This window comes from Humulus lupulus, chromosome 7, assembly GCF_963169125.1.
Source record: "Humulus lupulus chromosome 7, drHumLupu1.1, whole genome shotgun sequence".
Lineage (NCBI taxonomy): Eukaryota > Viridiplantae > Streptophyta > Magnoliopsida > Rosales > Cannabaceae > Humulus > Humulus lupulus.
Genome location: NC_084799.1, coordinates 45,546,803 through 45,562,142, shown reverse-complemented (window position 1 = coordinate 45,562,142; position 15,340 = coordinate 45,546,803). Strand labels below are relative to the sequence as shown.

The 15,340-nt window shown below is 35.7% G+C and overlaps 1 protein-coding gene across 1 annotated transcript; it reads left to right on the top strand.

Annotated features, from left to right (window-relative positions):
* The first annotated feature begins 1,811 nt into the window (after nt 1-1,811).
* On the top strand, nt 1,812-5,570 carry LOC133791297 (asparagine synthetase [glutamine-hydrolyzing]-like). The gene is made up of 12 exons (XM_062229224.1): nt 1,812-1,975; nt 2,486-2,624; nt 2,750-2,845; nt 2,982-3,123; nt 3,244-3,434; nt 3,523-3,684; nt 3,807-3,887; nt 3,995-4,216; nt 4,310-4,444; nt 4,537-4,617; nt 4,719-4,913; nt 5,015-5,570. Exons 1-12 carry the CDS (start codon nt 1,896-1,898, stop codon nt 5,261-5,263), a joined length of 1,773 nt encoding a protein of 590 aa, XP_062085208.1. The 5' UTR covers nt 1,812-1,895; the 3' UTR covers nt 5,264-5,570.
* Nucleotides 5,571-15,340: the final 9,770 nt, after the last annotated feature.

Sequence of the window (15,340 nt, the reverse complement as noted above, 5' to 3'; positions counted from 1 at the left end):
AGAAAATAGAAGACCAGTTCAGTTTCTTGATAATACTCTGCGACAGAGAGGATACAAGAGTTAGAGAAACTAAAGGAAGAACTCTTTCATTCCGCTACGTATACTGTATGTATTATTGTGTTTGTTTCTCTTTGAATTCAATTTTAGAAACATGTTATAGGTTATCTCATATTAATTTGTTTAATATTAGATCTACATGAAAATAAATAAAGATCCTGTATAAGTTTTTCCTAACATTAGTTGTCCCCGCAAAATCTGTGGTTGCCGGATATGAATCATCTAAAAATGGCAAATCTTCATTAATCAATAATATCTTCAAATATTCTTTCTTTTATTAGGAGATTCTTTCTCAGTCTTTCTGAGCACGAAATGGTCTCTATAAAAAGGCTTCCCGGGCCTTGAGAAAAAGTGACATCTTTGGTATATAGTTTGTGAGTGAATTATAATATTTGTGAGAGTTCATATTTTGTATGCAAGATCATTGTATTCCCGTGATCTTGTAGTAAATTAAGTGTTTTGGTTTGTGGTGAGTTTATGCCACTTTCATGAGTGAATACGTGTTGTAATTTGAACACAATTCTTATAGTCTTCGGGAGGAAATTTTTTCAAGCCTTGCGTCGAGATGATGCAAGCACTCGCTGGCCATTGAAGGGAGTTCAAGTGGTTGAGCATTTCAATCATAATCAGATTAGTAAAGAGAAATACAACAAAGTTACGGAAAATCTCAAGAGGGGGTCTTGTTACTTGTGATTCTTTATCAATTAGTTTTATTCTCTGGGTATGGCCCCAATGAGTAGGTTATCCGAAAGGGTTTCTGAACCTTGTAAAAATTCGTTGTGTTCTTTATTGTTTTTGCACTGTCTTTTTATTGTATTCAGTTTCTGTCGTGACATGTTTAAATTCTGTCCCAACAAATCTAAAATCTGTTTTAACATTTAATTACCATTTCGCACCTTAATTAATTAATTTATTTTAATTAATTTGATAATTACTAAAAACAGAATTTCAGATTATATAAAAGAAAACTCTTAAGTTAGAAAATAAAAACATACACATTAAAAGTAAAACTTATTTTTTTATCCGAATAAAAGTAAAATTTATTGAAAGTATAAAAACACATGATAAAATTGACACACCAATAATCTATGTAGGCACCTCAATCATTGAAAAAAATTAAATTATTTTTTGTAAAAAATTATTCTTAACATTTTTTTTATTCTTTAATTTTTATTTTCTTTTTTGTGTTAATTTTAATCATTTTCTTTTATCTTGTTTTCATATTTTTGTAAAAAAAAAATGTATAATATTTTTTAAACCTTTTACTTTAATTTATTTATTTTTGTTTTAATTTATATGCATATATGTATAATATTTCAATTATATTTTATTTATATATATTTTTTTTTAGAATATGAAAAAGAAGATTTTTAAAAAAAAATGAGCATAAGTTAATAAAAAATATATTATATATTAATTTTTGATAAAAATGGGTATTTTAATAAGATGTGAATATAATGCCCCTAAAATTAACTTCTGCCCTATCCTAAAAATAAAAAATTCAAAAAAGCACAACAACTGCTCTAATCATATAGCGTTCGTTTAGACTTTTAGTTAGAGTTATTGAGCCACGTTTCTCTAAAATAAAACGGCCACACACACAGATATATGTATATAAATATATAATTCTTTTTAAAAGTTCAGATATTGATTAATAATCTTGATTATACAATAGTTGATACCTGTCAGGTAGATTTGGTAAGGACGACGCCGTTTGCTAGTGGGAGCTGGCTTATAAATAGGTGTTATGATAGCAAGTACTATCAAATTGCAAAAGCAAGTAGAGCTAAGTCTGTTCTCATTCTTCCACCTTTGTATTTTCATTTCAGTATATCACAATGTGTGGAATACTAGCCGTTCTTTTTTGCAACGATAGCTCTCAGGTCAAAAGACTCCGCGTTCTTGAGCTTTCCCGCAGGCAAATTCCAATTCCCTCTTCTTCTTCTTTTTTCTAACCAAATATATTATTTTCAATCTTTTTCAATTTCTATCATAAAGTTTATTGCAGATTCCATTTGTCTAGCTATAACTTATTATAATTTACAAGCACAATTCCACCTTTCCATAACGAGAGGAAAAACATCAGTGATCACTTTAATGATTAATTCATACCATGATGACTAATTCTGGTGTTTTTCATTACGTGAGATTGTCGATTGTTATCATACCATACTATTCTGTACTTCTTAATTAATATAAAAGAAATATCATTCAGTTATGTATATGTGTATAATTATTATGCGCTAGATGGCTAAAAATAGAAAGAAAAAAAAATCAGTTTCTTTCTTTATTTAACAATATTCTAGTCATGTATATGTTTAATATTTAATATTCTAGCCTTGTATTTTGTGCTACTATTTTATTTTATGCAGTCGAGTATACTTTTTGTCGATATGTGACCTTTAAATTGCCAAATACGACGTCGCAGATTGACGCACCGTGGCCCTGACTGGAGCGGTCTTCACCAGCATGGTGACTGCTACTTGGCTCATCAAAGGCTGTCCATTGTTGACCCTTCTTCTGGTCACCAACCTCTCTACAACGAGGACAAGTCCATCATTGTCACGGTACACTGATTCACCCTATCTTCTTATTGTTTTGCATGTACTACTTAATATATGGTATGTCAGTGCATTTTATGTAATTTTTGTAGTGAATTTATTATACTTAATTTTGAAAAATTATGTCATAGGCCAATGGAGAGATCTATAACCATAAAGAGTTGAGGAAGCGTCTTCCCAGCCACAAGTTCCGGACTGGTAGTGACTGTGAAGTTATTTCACATTTGGTACGTGAAAAAAATTGTGAATACTAATTAGACTCCACTTTCATGATTTATGTATATATATATGGAGAATTTCTAGGTTCTCATGGATTGAATGTGTTCATTTTTATCTGTTATTTATTTTTATTTTTTTGTGTAGTATGAGGAGTATGGGGAAGAGTTTGTGGACATGCTTGATGGGATTTTCTCTTTTGTGCTGCTGGATACCCGAGATAACAGCTTCATTGCTGCTCGTGATGCTATTGGAGTTACTTCCCTCTATATTGGATGGGGTCAAGATGGTAAATAATATACTGGTTTATTATATTAATATATTCACGAAAGAGAAAGATTCATGTTTTTGTTTTTTCTGTATCAAAAAATTGATTATAGGCTCATATGAATTTTGACTGTATCATCAGGATCCATTTGGATAGCATCTGAGCTGAAGGCCTTACAAGATGAATGTGATCATTTTGAGCATTTTCCACCTGGTCACTTGTACTCGAGCAAACAAGGTGGAATGAGACGTTGGTACAACCCACAATGGTATTCTAAGACCATTCCATCAAACCCATACGATCCAATTGCTTTGAGAAAGAGTTTTGAGAATGTAAGGTTTTCCCTAATCTTAATTACAATATACGAAAATTTGAGCTCATGTATTGACCATCTATATGTATAACATATGCATGGCGCAGGCTGTTATCAAAAGATTGATGACTGATGTGCCTTTTGGTGTTCTACTCTCCGGTGGCTTGGATTCGTCGCTAGTCGCCGCCATCACTGCTAGACACTTAGCCAGCACCAGTGCTGACAAAAAATTGGGATCACAGCTCCATACCTTCTGTGTTGGTCTAGAGGTAAACTATTATTTACCTTACTCCAATAATTATATGTCGTGTATACATATATATATATATATATATGTATACACATTTGTATGCGTATTAAAATCTGAAAGTGTTCACATTCTCACGAGCAGGGTGCACCAGATTTCAAATACGCAAGAGAAGTTGCAGAATATTTGGGGACAATTCACCATGAGTTCCACTTCTCTCTTCAGGTATATATACCTTAAAACAATAAATTTCTACATTTTGTGGATAAGTTATGGAAAGCCTAATTAAGTAATACTGACAAAAAAATCATTAATTTTTGTATGTTAAACAGGATGGAATAGATGCAATTGAAGATGTGATTTACCACACCGAATCTTATGACGTTACCACAGTGAGGGGAAGTACCCCAATGTTTCTAATGACTCGTAAGATCAAGTCCTTGGGTGTCAAGATGGTGCTCTCCGGGGAGGGCTCCGACGAAATCTTTGGCGGATACTTGTACTTCCACCAGGCACCAAACAAGAAAGAGCTCCACCGTGAGACCTGTAGAAAGGTACATATATTTTATATTTAGACGAGTATTTAAATATATATATATAAAATTTTTATAAATGATTAAATAACGTTTTTACATATGTGTACGCAGATTAAGAGATTACATCTGTACGACTGTTTGAGGGCAAACAAGGCAACCGCTGCCTGGGGTTTGGAGCTTCGTGTGCCGTTCTTAGACAAAGAGTTTATTAACCTTGCTATGGCTATTGATCCCGAGGAGAAGCTGGTAATTAATTAATTAGTTTAACATGGTACTAATTACACCACAGATATCCTAATATAAGTGGGTTGTAACTTAATTGTATATGAAATTTTCAGATAAAACCGGACCAAAAAAGAATCGAAAAATGGATTCTTAGAAAGGCCTTTGATGATGAGGAGAATCCCTATCTGCCAAAGGTACTGTTTTAATTGATGGATGCATCATTAGTGCCTTTTATTGTTAAGTTTTTGCTTTTCCAACCTTTTTTCTTTTCTTTTCTTTTTTGTGGTACGTTCAGAGCATTCTATACAGACAGAAAGAACAGATGAGCGATGGAGTTGGGTATAGCTGGAATGACACCCTCAAAGCTCATGGTGCTAAACAGGTCACTGACCGAATGATGGTCAATGCTGCAAAAGTATTCCCAGAAAACACTCCCATCACAAAAGAAGGCTACTACTACCGAACCATTTTCGAGAAGTTATTCCCAAAGGTAAAAATATAAATATATATATATATATATTTATATACTTATAAATGTTGTGGTGTTGTTCAAAGTTTTAAATTGTACAAATTTACTTGTGGGTTTAACAGAGTGCGGCCAGGATGAGTGTGCCATGGGAAATCACTGTGTGTTGTTGTACACCAAAAGCTTTGGCGTGGAACCCTGAGTGGAAGAACAATCTTGACCCATCTGGCAGGTCTGTGGGAGCGCATCAATCTACTAACAATGTTTCGACTACTACTGATAATAGTGATGGGACCGATCAACCTGGAGAGATCGTCTTTAATAACGTACCAAAGACTAAAGTCACCAACGGCTGTTTTACTACTGACAATTGAATTGGTTAAATTAAACTCCAAGTCTAGTGAATTTATATGAAATAGAGAGCCAGCTTGGAACGAGGATGATAATAATAATTGATTAAATAAGTTATTGCATGTGCCAATATCTCGAATCTTTCTACTTCGTCGATTGTGTGTTTCAAGGTGTGAAGTTGTGACTAGTAGTGATATTTTTGTAATATTCCATTGTTTTGGAGAAAAAAAAAAAAGGAAAAAAAAAAAGGAGAAGAAGAATGTTTTGTGTGTCTATGTATTGTAAGACGTCATGTTTCCCTAGTGATTGAATAAAGGAAATTTCTTTTTATTTGAGAGTATTATTTACTATTTGTATGAATTAATTATTTTAATATTTTTTAACGTTTTTAAACTTTAAGAGAATATTAGTAATATTTAATCGAATTAATATACCTTTAAAATTAATTAAAAAATATGATAGAAAAAATATTTAAAAATTATATTAATATAAATTTAAATATTATAAAATATCATTATTATAATAATATTTAATATATTGTTCATTGTTAAAAAATATATATAATACAAGAGGATATTTAATAACTATATTACTATAAATTGTAATATTATAAAATATAATTATTAAAAGAATATTTAATACAAAACAACATATTTAATAAATATATTAATATAAATTGAAATGTTATAAAATATTATTATTATAATAATATATAATATTAATTTTTTTATCATATATATTTAAAAAGAACACATGTTACTTTTTTTTATTATTTACTCTAACTTATATAAATATATATTCATATTAAATAATAACAAATATTATAAATACATTAGATATAAATGTCGTGTGTACAAATAATGACTTTGTACCTATACAAAAAACTAAAATAACATTTCTCTTCCATCAAGAATAAATAAGCTTATTCTTTAACAGTTGAAATGTGATTTGAATGATATCATGAATATTTTATTCCTTGATTTAAAAGATTATATATCATGTTATTATTATTATTTTTAAAAATCATAACCAATATTTTAGTATAATTTTTCTTTTAATATGTTTATTTCATACTTTTATATATAACAATTTTTTATTTAAAATTTATATGACAATCATAAAAACATAATAAAAATAACTAATAAATTTTCTAAACAAAATTAAGCAAACATGCATTGCACTTAGAATCTTACAAATATTTAATGGAGTATACCTACAAAGCCAAATAAAAAGTACAGTGGACCAGACATTTAATAATTATATTAAGATAAATTTAAATATTATAATAATATTTAATAAAAGACTAGATATTTAAGAATAATATTAATATAAATTCAAATATAAAAAAATATCATTATTATAATAATATTTAAAACATAATCCTAAATTTTTTTTTCTTATCATTTATATATATATATATAGGGGAATTCTCCTATAGGGGCTTCACTTTAAGCCCTAACGGGGAATTCTCAGTGTTTACAACCCGTGAACAGTTTTTGGCGCGATTTTTTTTATGACCGTGTATATTGTAGCTATTTAGATCATCCTGCAAATTTTCAGAAAATTCCGAATAGTTTACAGTACCGAAAACTAGGTTCAAACATGTTGCACGTGACTAATTTTTTTTATATGCGTGGAAAACAACACGTTTGAACCTAGTTTTTCGGTACTGTAAACTATTCAGAATTTTCTGAAAATTTGTAAGATGCTCTAAATAGCTACAGTGTACACGGTCATAAAAAAAAGTTCACGGGACAAGAAACACTGAAATCCCTACCGGTAGGGCTTAAAGTGAAGCCTCTATAGAAGAATTGTCCTATATATATATATATGTGTGTGTGTGTGTGCGTTTGTTTTTTTAAAAACACATTATTCTTTTTTTATTACTATTTTTTGCTAGGAAAAACCCCCCTCAACCAAAGGGGCAACAAGCAGACTCAAGAAAAATATACAACAACCAACAAAAACAGAAAAACAAACCAGAGGCTCGCAGGTCCCAACCAAAAAACAACCAACTACAAGAGTAAACAACGAAAATAGCAACACAGAGATCTAGTTAGAACCCAATCCACCAAAACAAAGTAACCCAAAAAATAAAGACACAGAAATCAGAAAAAACTAAGTGCAAACATTAAGAAATCCAAAGATGCAAGAGCAGAGAGATCCAAGAGAGAACATAGCATCCACTCTCCAACCAACAATCAAGGAACAGATAATTCATAGTAGTTATCAAGAAGTAGCTGAGGTATTTCGCTGAGATCGACTGGCCCAGACTTTCCTATTCGTAGCTCCCATTTAGCCAGATTATGGGAGCGAAGTTTGCATTCCTTGAGATGTAGTGAGCCTCCGAGGAATTGAAGGAAGAGCAGTATGACAAGAACAACCTGTGAGTTTTTCGAACTTGAGAGCAACTGAAGTGTCAAGCTTAGCTAAGCACGCAATAGCCACAGAGGAGTTCAACCTGAAAATTGCATTAGGCCAGCCTGCAGTTCGGGCTGAGAACGATGCCCACCAAATCGCACTAAGCTCCATGAGATCCACATCACAACCCTCCACTATCTTGGTTGCTAAAGCAACCACCTAAACGTTACTGTTCGTTGCCACCATAGCCAAGCAAGACTTACTACCACACACTGAGACATCTGTGCTGAGCAAATCCATCCCTCGGGTGGTGGCTTCCATTCAGCCGAAGAACCCTCACTCCTAACTTCATTGTATTCGCCAATATGGAAGTTAATTAGTTGCAGCAAGTCAAGGGGAGGCCTGAAACTACCTTCATGCGGAGCCCTATTCCTTTCCTTCCAGATAAGGTCCACAATGGTGGATGCTACATGGAAGAAATCAGCAAAATGCATCGCACCTCCCTTACTTTGACACCAGCATTAATCATTGAAGTAGGAGAACCAATTAGGCCACGAGTCCAAACTAACTTTCGAGGATCGAATGCCCAGATTGGAGGAAAACCAGATAACAGTCGCGTAAGGGCACTCCCAAAAGATATGCATCGTCGATTCTACACATTCGTTACAAAACAAACACTTGTCATTCTGAATACTAAGAATCTGGAAAAGCCTCACCCGCATGGGCAAGGCATTTATATATTAAATAATAACAAATATTATAAATACATTATATAAAAAGGTGTCATGTGTATACAAAGAGTGCGATTTTGTAACTATATAAGAAAGTATAATAACTTCCATCTTCTATCAAGAATAAACAAACTTCTTCTTCGATCACTGAGGTGTACTTTGAAGAATATCATGACCGAATGTTTTGTTCCTTGAATAGAGGTAAGTAGAGAAGTTTGTGATTTAAAAGGTTATCATACTATTTATTTTTCTAAAAAAAGTATAGACAATATTTTGGTTTGATTTTTTTAAATATGTCTATGTCATTCTTTTATAATATATATCATTGTTTATTTATTTTCAATTTATATGAAAATAAAAAATATATAATAAAAGTAAATGTAATACATTTTCTAATTAATTGTGCATTTGCACGTTTCTTTCACCAAGTATATATATTGTAGATTAGATTCTTCATCAACTACGCAGAGTAATAAAGGAAGTTGTTTGTGCATAAATTTCCAAGTGGAATATTTTGGAAGACTAAATAACCAAAGACAAGGAATTAAATACGGTAATAAATAAAAAGAAACACAAAATTTATAGTGGTTCGGACTGAAAAAGATGGTCTACGTCCACTTTAGGCAATTATATTAATGAGGAGTTATGAACTCTCAATAACAGTTACACTATGACTAATCTTTGTTCTTGAGGTATCTAGGATTACAAAGAGGAGTAAATGCTCTATAGGGTTGCTTAATTTTAGAACCTTTTGCACTATTTACATTGTAGTACTTATAGTGGTGAAAATTGGTGGAGCTGACGGTGGCACTCCGTTTGACGATCAGGCTAATTTCCATAAGAAACGAGGTTATTTCAGGCCTTAATGTTCCTTCAAATATGTAATCCAATTGGTTGCCTCAATGAGTCATCCACAGGCAACCCTTATCTAACGAGTCTCACGAGAGCTCGTCGGTGAAGACCATCATGGAATGAACATGTTATTGTCGAAGAGAGCGAGGTGCCTTGTCAACTTGAAATCAGTGAGGTACCTCACTAGGTTGAGAGAGCAAGGTACCTCACCAACACGAAGTGGGAGAGGCATCTCGCTAATATTGAGTAAACAAAGTACCTCGGTGGCTCGAAGCGAGAGAGGTACCTTGTCGTGAGCCTCTAATTGAAGTGGGCAAGCTGCTCCATTATCTTGAAGCGGGCAAGGCTCTTCGCTGTGGTGAGGTGCCTTACTGAGTTGAAGTTGTTATGATTGGTTAAATACAAAAGATAAATGTTAACATACAATCTAGGTATAACCACTTAGTGAATTTCAATTGTAGGCACCTTAAAAATGTGTTTTTGGATCCAAAGTGATGTATGGAGGTATTTAAGGGTCCCCAAAAAATTTGGTAGCAGTTTTAGGACCTATGGAGGGGTCCAAAATCAGTGGCGTAGCAGCACCTGATGCTTAGGGTTTCAAAAAACCCTAGCATGATGGCGACGTATCTCTTGGCAGGCGATACATCACCTACTGGAGTTCATACAAGTTACGTAAATTTCTCTAAATGATGTGTTTTACAAGTTTAATCCTATTGATTAGACCTAATGATAATGCCTACTCTATATAAGTGTCAAAATATAGTTTTGGAATACTTGATCACTCTCTCCAATCTCTCTGACCTTTCTTCTCTAGCTCCAAGAATCTCAAGTTTTTTCCATGAACTCGTAAAGAAACTGCTTAAGTTTGTGAGCTTAAAGATTGCTCAATCTCAATCCTCACTCCCTCCTAGAAAGGCCTCAAGCATCAATGGTGGCTAGGAAATAGAGTATTATGACAACATTAAGAAACATGTATAAACCTTGGATTTGTGGTTTTGCTATGTTCTAAGGATTTGCTCAAAGTGGTGGCTCTACAAGAGTTTTGAAGGTTCATCAAAGTTGAAGAAGATCATTTACCAACTTGGGTTTGCATAATCTTTCAAATCTTTATTTTGTCTCTGTCACTCTACTTTTTGTGTAGAATCTAAATCTTGAAGTGGTGTTATCTCACCCTCCCCCAACATAAGTTGGGCAGATGAGGTACATCGCTAAGTTGAATTTTGGCGAGGATCCCTACTGGGGCAAGGTGCCTTACTAAAGTTGGTGGGCAGGGTGCCTCGCTGGCTTTAAGTGGGCGAGGCTTCTCGTTGAGTCCAAGTTGGGCAAGGCTCCTCAATGAGGCAGTGTGCCTCGCTGAGATGAGGTATTTTCACTGGGAAATGGCTCACCGAGGCAAAGTGGGTGAGGGCGTCAACTTCATCTATCCAGCGATCATCTCCTAAGGAATGGCGAGCTCCTCTTCCCTTAGGAAATTAGCGACAAGGGTATGGTTAGAGAGGTGGTCTTGCTTAGTCGGACAGCGAGATGGGCGTCATTTACGCTTACGTCACTTGCCACGTCATTGTGCGAAACCAAAAGTAAGTCTTCCAAGTTGCCGACATGATTCCACCTGCCCATTCTTCGAACGTGAGGCAGGCATCACTCGAAACAGGAAGGTAGTCACTCGAACTAGTGACTTGGCTCCCACTCAACCTTATTTTCCTCCGCCTATTGCAAAGAGGTATGGCTCGGAAAGAACAGGGAATCTTTCGGGTATAATAAGAGGCTTCTTCGGACTATGGAAGCAATGCAACTTTCTACTCGCGTCATTCTCTCTGATCAGCCACTTCTTGGGGACCGCCTTGGTGCAATCTCCTTGTAATGGGTAATAGCTTCACCAACTTGAAGCATTGGATCAACTTGTTATTGAGCCCATCACCCTAAAAATTTATTTCTTATGTATCCTATCGACAATGGCTATTTAGCCTATTCGGAAGCCACTCGAGGTGCAAGTTGCATGCTCCACATGCTCGGACTTGATTGGTCTTTGCACTCGCAAACATGCCGCTGGCCCAAATTTTCTTTGCACTAACCTGTCTTCATTATGGGAGTCGTCCTCCCTTTTGCTTTCATTTTCTACTTCGTACTAGTACCCAAATCACCCCTCTTACAGGGAATCTTTTGATACTTATGTTCATTATAGTTGAGGTCGTCTCAAGAGAAGACCAACATTTTCTAAGGTGCTGCAATTCACTCTATGGGAAGTTAATCCAATGTAATTTTCTGGACATGTGTTCATTTTTTGTTCTCATTTCTCACTGGTAGTTTCACTTGGATCTTGATTGATAATGCCATTTTTGTAGGCGAATGGTACCTTGATGTCCCATACCCACCCTTTTAATCATTCAATGCATTTACTATTCACGATCACGTGTGTTTCAGAGATAAGTCTGCTACTTAGGTCGTATCTGCGTGCTCTAAGGCGTCTATTGGGAATCTTACTATTTCAGCAGCTTTTTCTGTGGCAAATCTTTGCATACCTCTTCATACATTGGGAGATGGATGAGTCAAGTTGAGTTCTCTCATTCGTAGGCGACTCACCCATAGACACAGGCCTCAGTTGAGATAGGTTGAGGTGAGGGCCTCATAATGTGTTGAATGGGGGCGAGGTGATGGGTCTCGTCGTCTTGAGGGGCGAGTTGAGGGCCTCGCTGTGTTGAGAGGTGAGGTGAGAACCTCTATGTGAACCCAACTCTTCAAAAATAATTTGGACCTCCCCCAATGTCTAATACTGGTTTTTGAGTGGTAAACTTGGACATTCCCTAATACTACACACTTAGTGACATTTTGGGCCCATTGTTCCTTTAGAGCATTAGCTATTTGATTCCACTTAAAGTGTGGTGGAATGCCATCCTCAAAAATCTTAGCCGCCACCCTTTTTTTCTCCAAGCACGACATATCAGCGGAAGTCTCGACAATGTTCTCATCATTTTCTAGGAGTTCTTGGAGTCTTTGTGCTCCACTGGAGAGAGTAAGTTTCCGGCTCTTTATTCTTGCTTTGTGGTTGTTAATTCATGGTGCGAAGTAGATTTTCACACAACTTTTGTTTCCGTGTAGTGTAATTTATAGGGGGGTTTATATTTGCATTTTGATTTCTTGGTGAAGTCCGGTTTTCCCCTCCAAATTCCACAAGCCATTTCCAGACTTGGTAAGCCTTCTAACCTCTCATTATGCTTCATGATTGCTAATTAATTTTTCCAAGTAGATATCCCATGGCATAAGAGGTTAGGGTGCCAAGTTAGAGAGTTTGTGCTTCGTCGTTGAATTTTTGAGATTGGGTCTTGTAAGTGGGATTTTTGGTTATCTAAGTTTACCAATTTCGCGAGGAATGTGAGCCATTGGATGTTTCTCATAAGATTTGTGTAAAATCCTTTTTAATTCATGTAGAAGGGATGTAAGTACCTTTCTAATTAATGTTGGTGGGGTAGATGCCTCGCTAATGCCCTAACTTCATTGTCGTCCTTCACACTGCCGAACGGTAACGAGAATACCGATAATTGGTGAGGTGGTATCTCATCTCGGAAAAAATACCATTTGGTTTCCTTATAAGTTTTTTTTTTAGAAACCTATAGAAGTTGCTCTATAAAATAGACTTATTTAGAATACCATCTAGTAACTTTTAAATATGAAATAACAAAATACTTTATAGTAACCCATGAAATTGGTTGGTATATTGAATTTTGTTTAAGTTTCAAATTTAGTTATTTTTTTGTTAACAAACTATAAAAAAAAACTATAATGTTGTTTTTTATTCCGGTCATCTTCTTTGGCGACAGTGGAAAAACATATTCTTCCCACATATCAAAATAATCAACTTGAAGAGTAGGTCATGATGGTACCACTCTTGAGCCCAAACGACCAGCATTATGGCTATAATTTTTTTAAAACTCAAGAAGAAGAGAGAAAAATAAGCATTATAATTTATTATTATTAAATGAGCAGGACATTTAATCATATGTCATTGTTACACCCACATTTTGAGGATAAATAAACAGCCTCAAAATGTAGGTTCGTAAAGAGTAAGCTCAAAGTTAACAAGTATTGACATTGTACTTGCACAAATAAACACGAAGTTCCAGTGCCACATCATCAGCACTCGAGCATGAGCTTTAGGCTCGAAGGCATAAGCCTCCTCCAAAAGGATGAGTTTGATGAACTAGTCGAGTAAAGAGGTGGTGACAACTAGAGCAGTGAGCTCAAAATTACATTATATCGAAAGCGCGTTGAGCCAGTGTTCAAGCTCGGCGACGGATTAAACATACACACAGAAAAGTTGTTAGGAAATCCCTATTTCTTAGGGATTAGGTTAAGTCGTGTATTGAATCCCTGTTTTTATGGGATCTTTATTTAAATAATGCATTTAATTTGTATTATTATTATTATTATTCAAATATTCATTTGAATATATGTTGTAACTTTCCTAAACGTGTAGGAAGATATTATTGTAACCAGGTCTATAAATAGCATGGATTTAGTAATTTGTAAGGAGGCACAACTTTGTACTGAGAAATGCTCTGTGATTATTGCTTTCTCTTGAAGCTTTAACACAGCCCTTAATAAAAGTGACTCGTGGACATAGGCAGACTTTAACTGCTAAACCACATAAAAATCTCTTTCTTTTCTTTTCTTCCTATTTGATTGTTTACTTACTCTTCATAATTAAGTTGACAAAAAATGGCGTCAATAGTTTGGTGCTTTCATTGAGAGCATTAAGCAATTCTTCCTACCATTTAGCATAAAGCTTCCCGCTTAGTAACAATGGCTGTCGTGAACATTCCTGGAACCAGTGGGCGACCTCTATCCCATATCCCTGAGGAGTGTACTCCATGAACCGAGGAGCATCCTTGTAGGCCTACTAAACAACCAATGGTGGACCAGAGTCCCAATGAGGAGAGTTCCTCATCGTCTCCTAGAGAACGGCCCAGTCAAAGTTGTAGACCTACTGAGCAGGATTATTATAATCCCGAAAGATATGTGCTAGCAGTTGAGCTCAAAAATCGTAGGCTACGTGAACAGTTAGTCAAAGCTACACGGCTAAGTGAAGAGATGGAAAGATGAGCTACTGAAGTCCAAGCACCCCCGCAAAGGACCAGGGGGTGACCTCAAGGGAGTACTACTGCCAAGATGGCCAAATAGAGGGCCCAACAGGCTCATCCAAGGCCTAAGGAAAATACTGGAAAAAAGGGCCCACGGGGTCATCTTGGAACCCTGCCAGGAACAACCCGGATAGGGACGCTCCTATAGTCTTAGGAATAACCGAGCTCCTCAGGTGGCTCTAAATGATAACCTGAAACCTGTTAGAAATAACTCTAAGCCTACCAGACCGAATGATGGGAGGCCACTACCTTCACCAATCAGGCATCCTCCCTCGCCAATTAGGCATCCCTCTCCAGCACAGGGTGTACCTCAGTGGAAACTGAGCTGGGGAGAGGGCACCCCAGAGGCTTTTATGAAGTGATAGAAGTGGAAGCTGAGACAGGAGCCAGAGAGCTCGACCCGAGCATAGGGTTGAACGTGAATCTTTAAGGGGGGCACATCAGGAACATAGACAACCCCAACAAACAAGGAGTTATATGTCGAGGTCATGATCAACTAGGATAAGGATACACGTGGATAACCCACCTCATAATCAAGCCCCACAAAAACAACAACCAGAGAGAAATGTTAGCTTCCTTGAAGGATTTCAAGATTACAACAGGTCAGTGAGTGTTTATAACATTGAGCCTAGACATTGCGATAACTACCAGAATGATTATCCTAATCTTCGAGAACACTTGAACTAGAACCGGGGGCAGTTTAATCAGTCAAATCTAGGCCTGCGGGCACACTTAAATGCCCAAAGAGAGCCCTTACAACCATTATATGGGAATTTGTACAACCCTATGCTGCGAAAAGGAGCTGGAGTTCCTACGAACAATAAACTACTACCAGTAGTACAAGCTCCCTCTCTGGTGGATATGGTTCAAGAAAGAATCAACCCACTTGAGGAAGTATTCAGGCTCCTTCAAGATGGCAAAAATAAAGAAAAGACTTACGATTTCGATGAGGAGATCGAGCCTTTCGCCCCTCGTATCTCGAATACACCATTTCCAAATTGTTTCAAGATACCCCACGTGG

Coding starts and splice junctions, on each gene's coding strand:
- LOC133791297 (XM_062229224.1), top strand. CDS start 1,896: ATGTGTGGAATACTAGCCGTTCTTTTTTGCAACGATAGCTCTCAGGTC. Junction 3,124..3,243: donor TATTGGATGGGGTCAAGATG/GTAAATAATATA, acceptor CTGTATCATCAG/GATCCATTTGGATAGCATCT. Junction 4,618..4,718: donor AGAATCCCTATCTGCCAAAG/GTACTGTTTTAA, acceptor TGGTACGTTCAG/AGCATTCTATACAGACAGAA.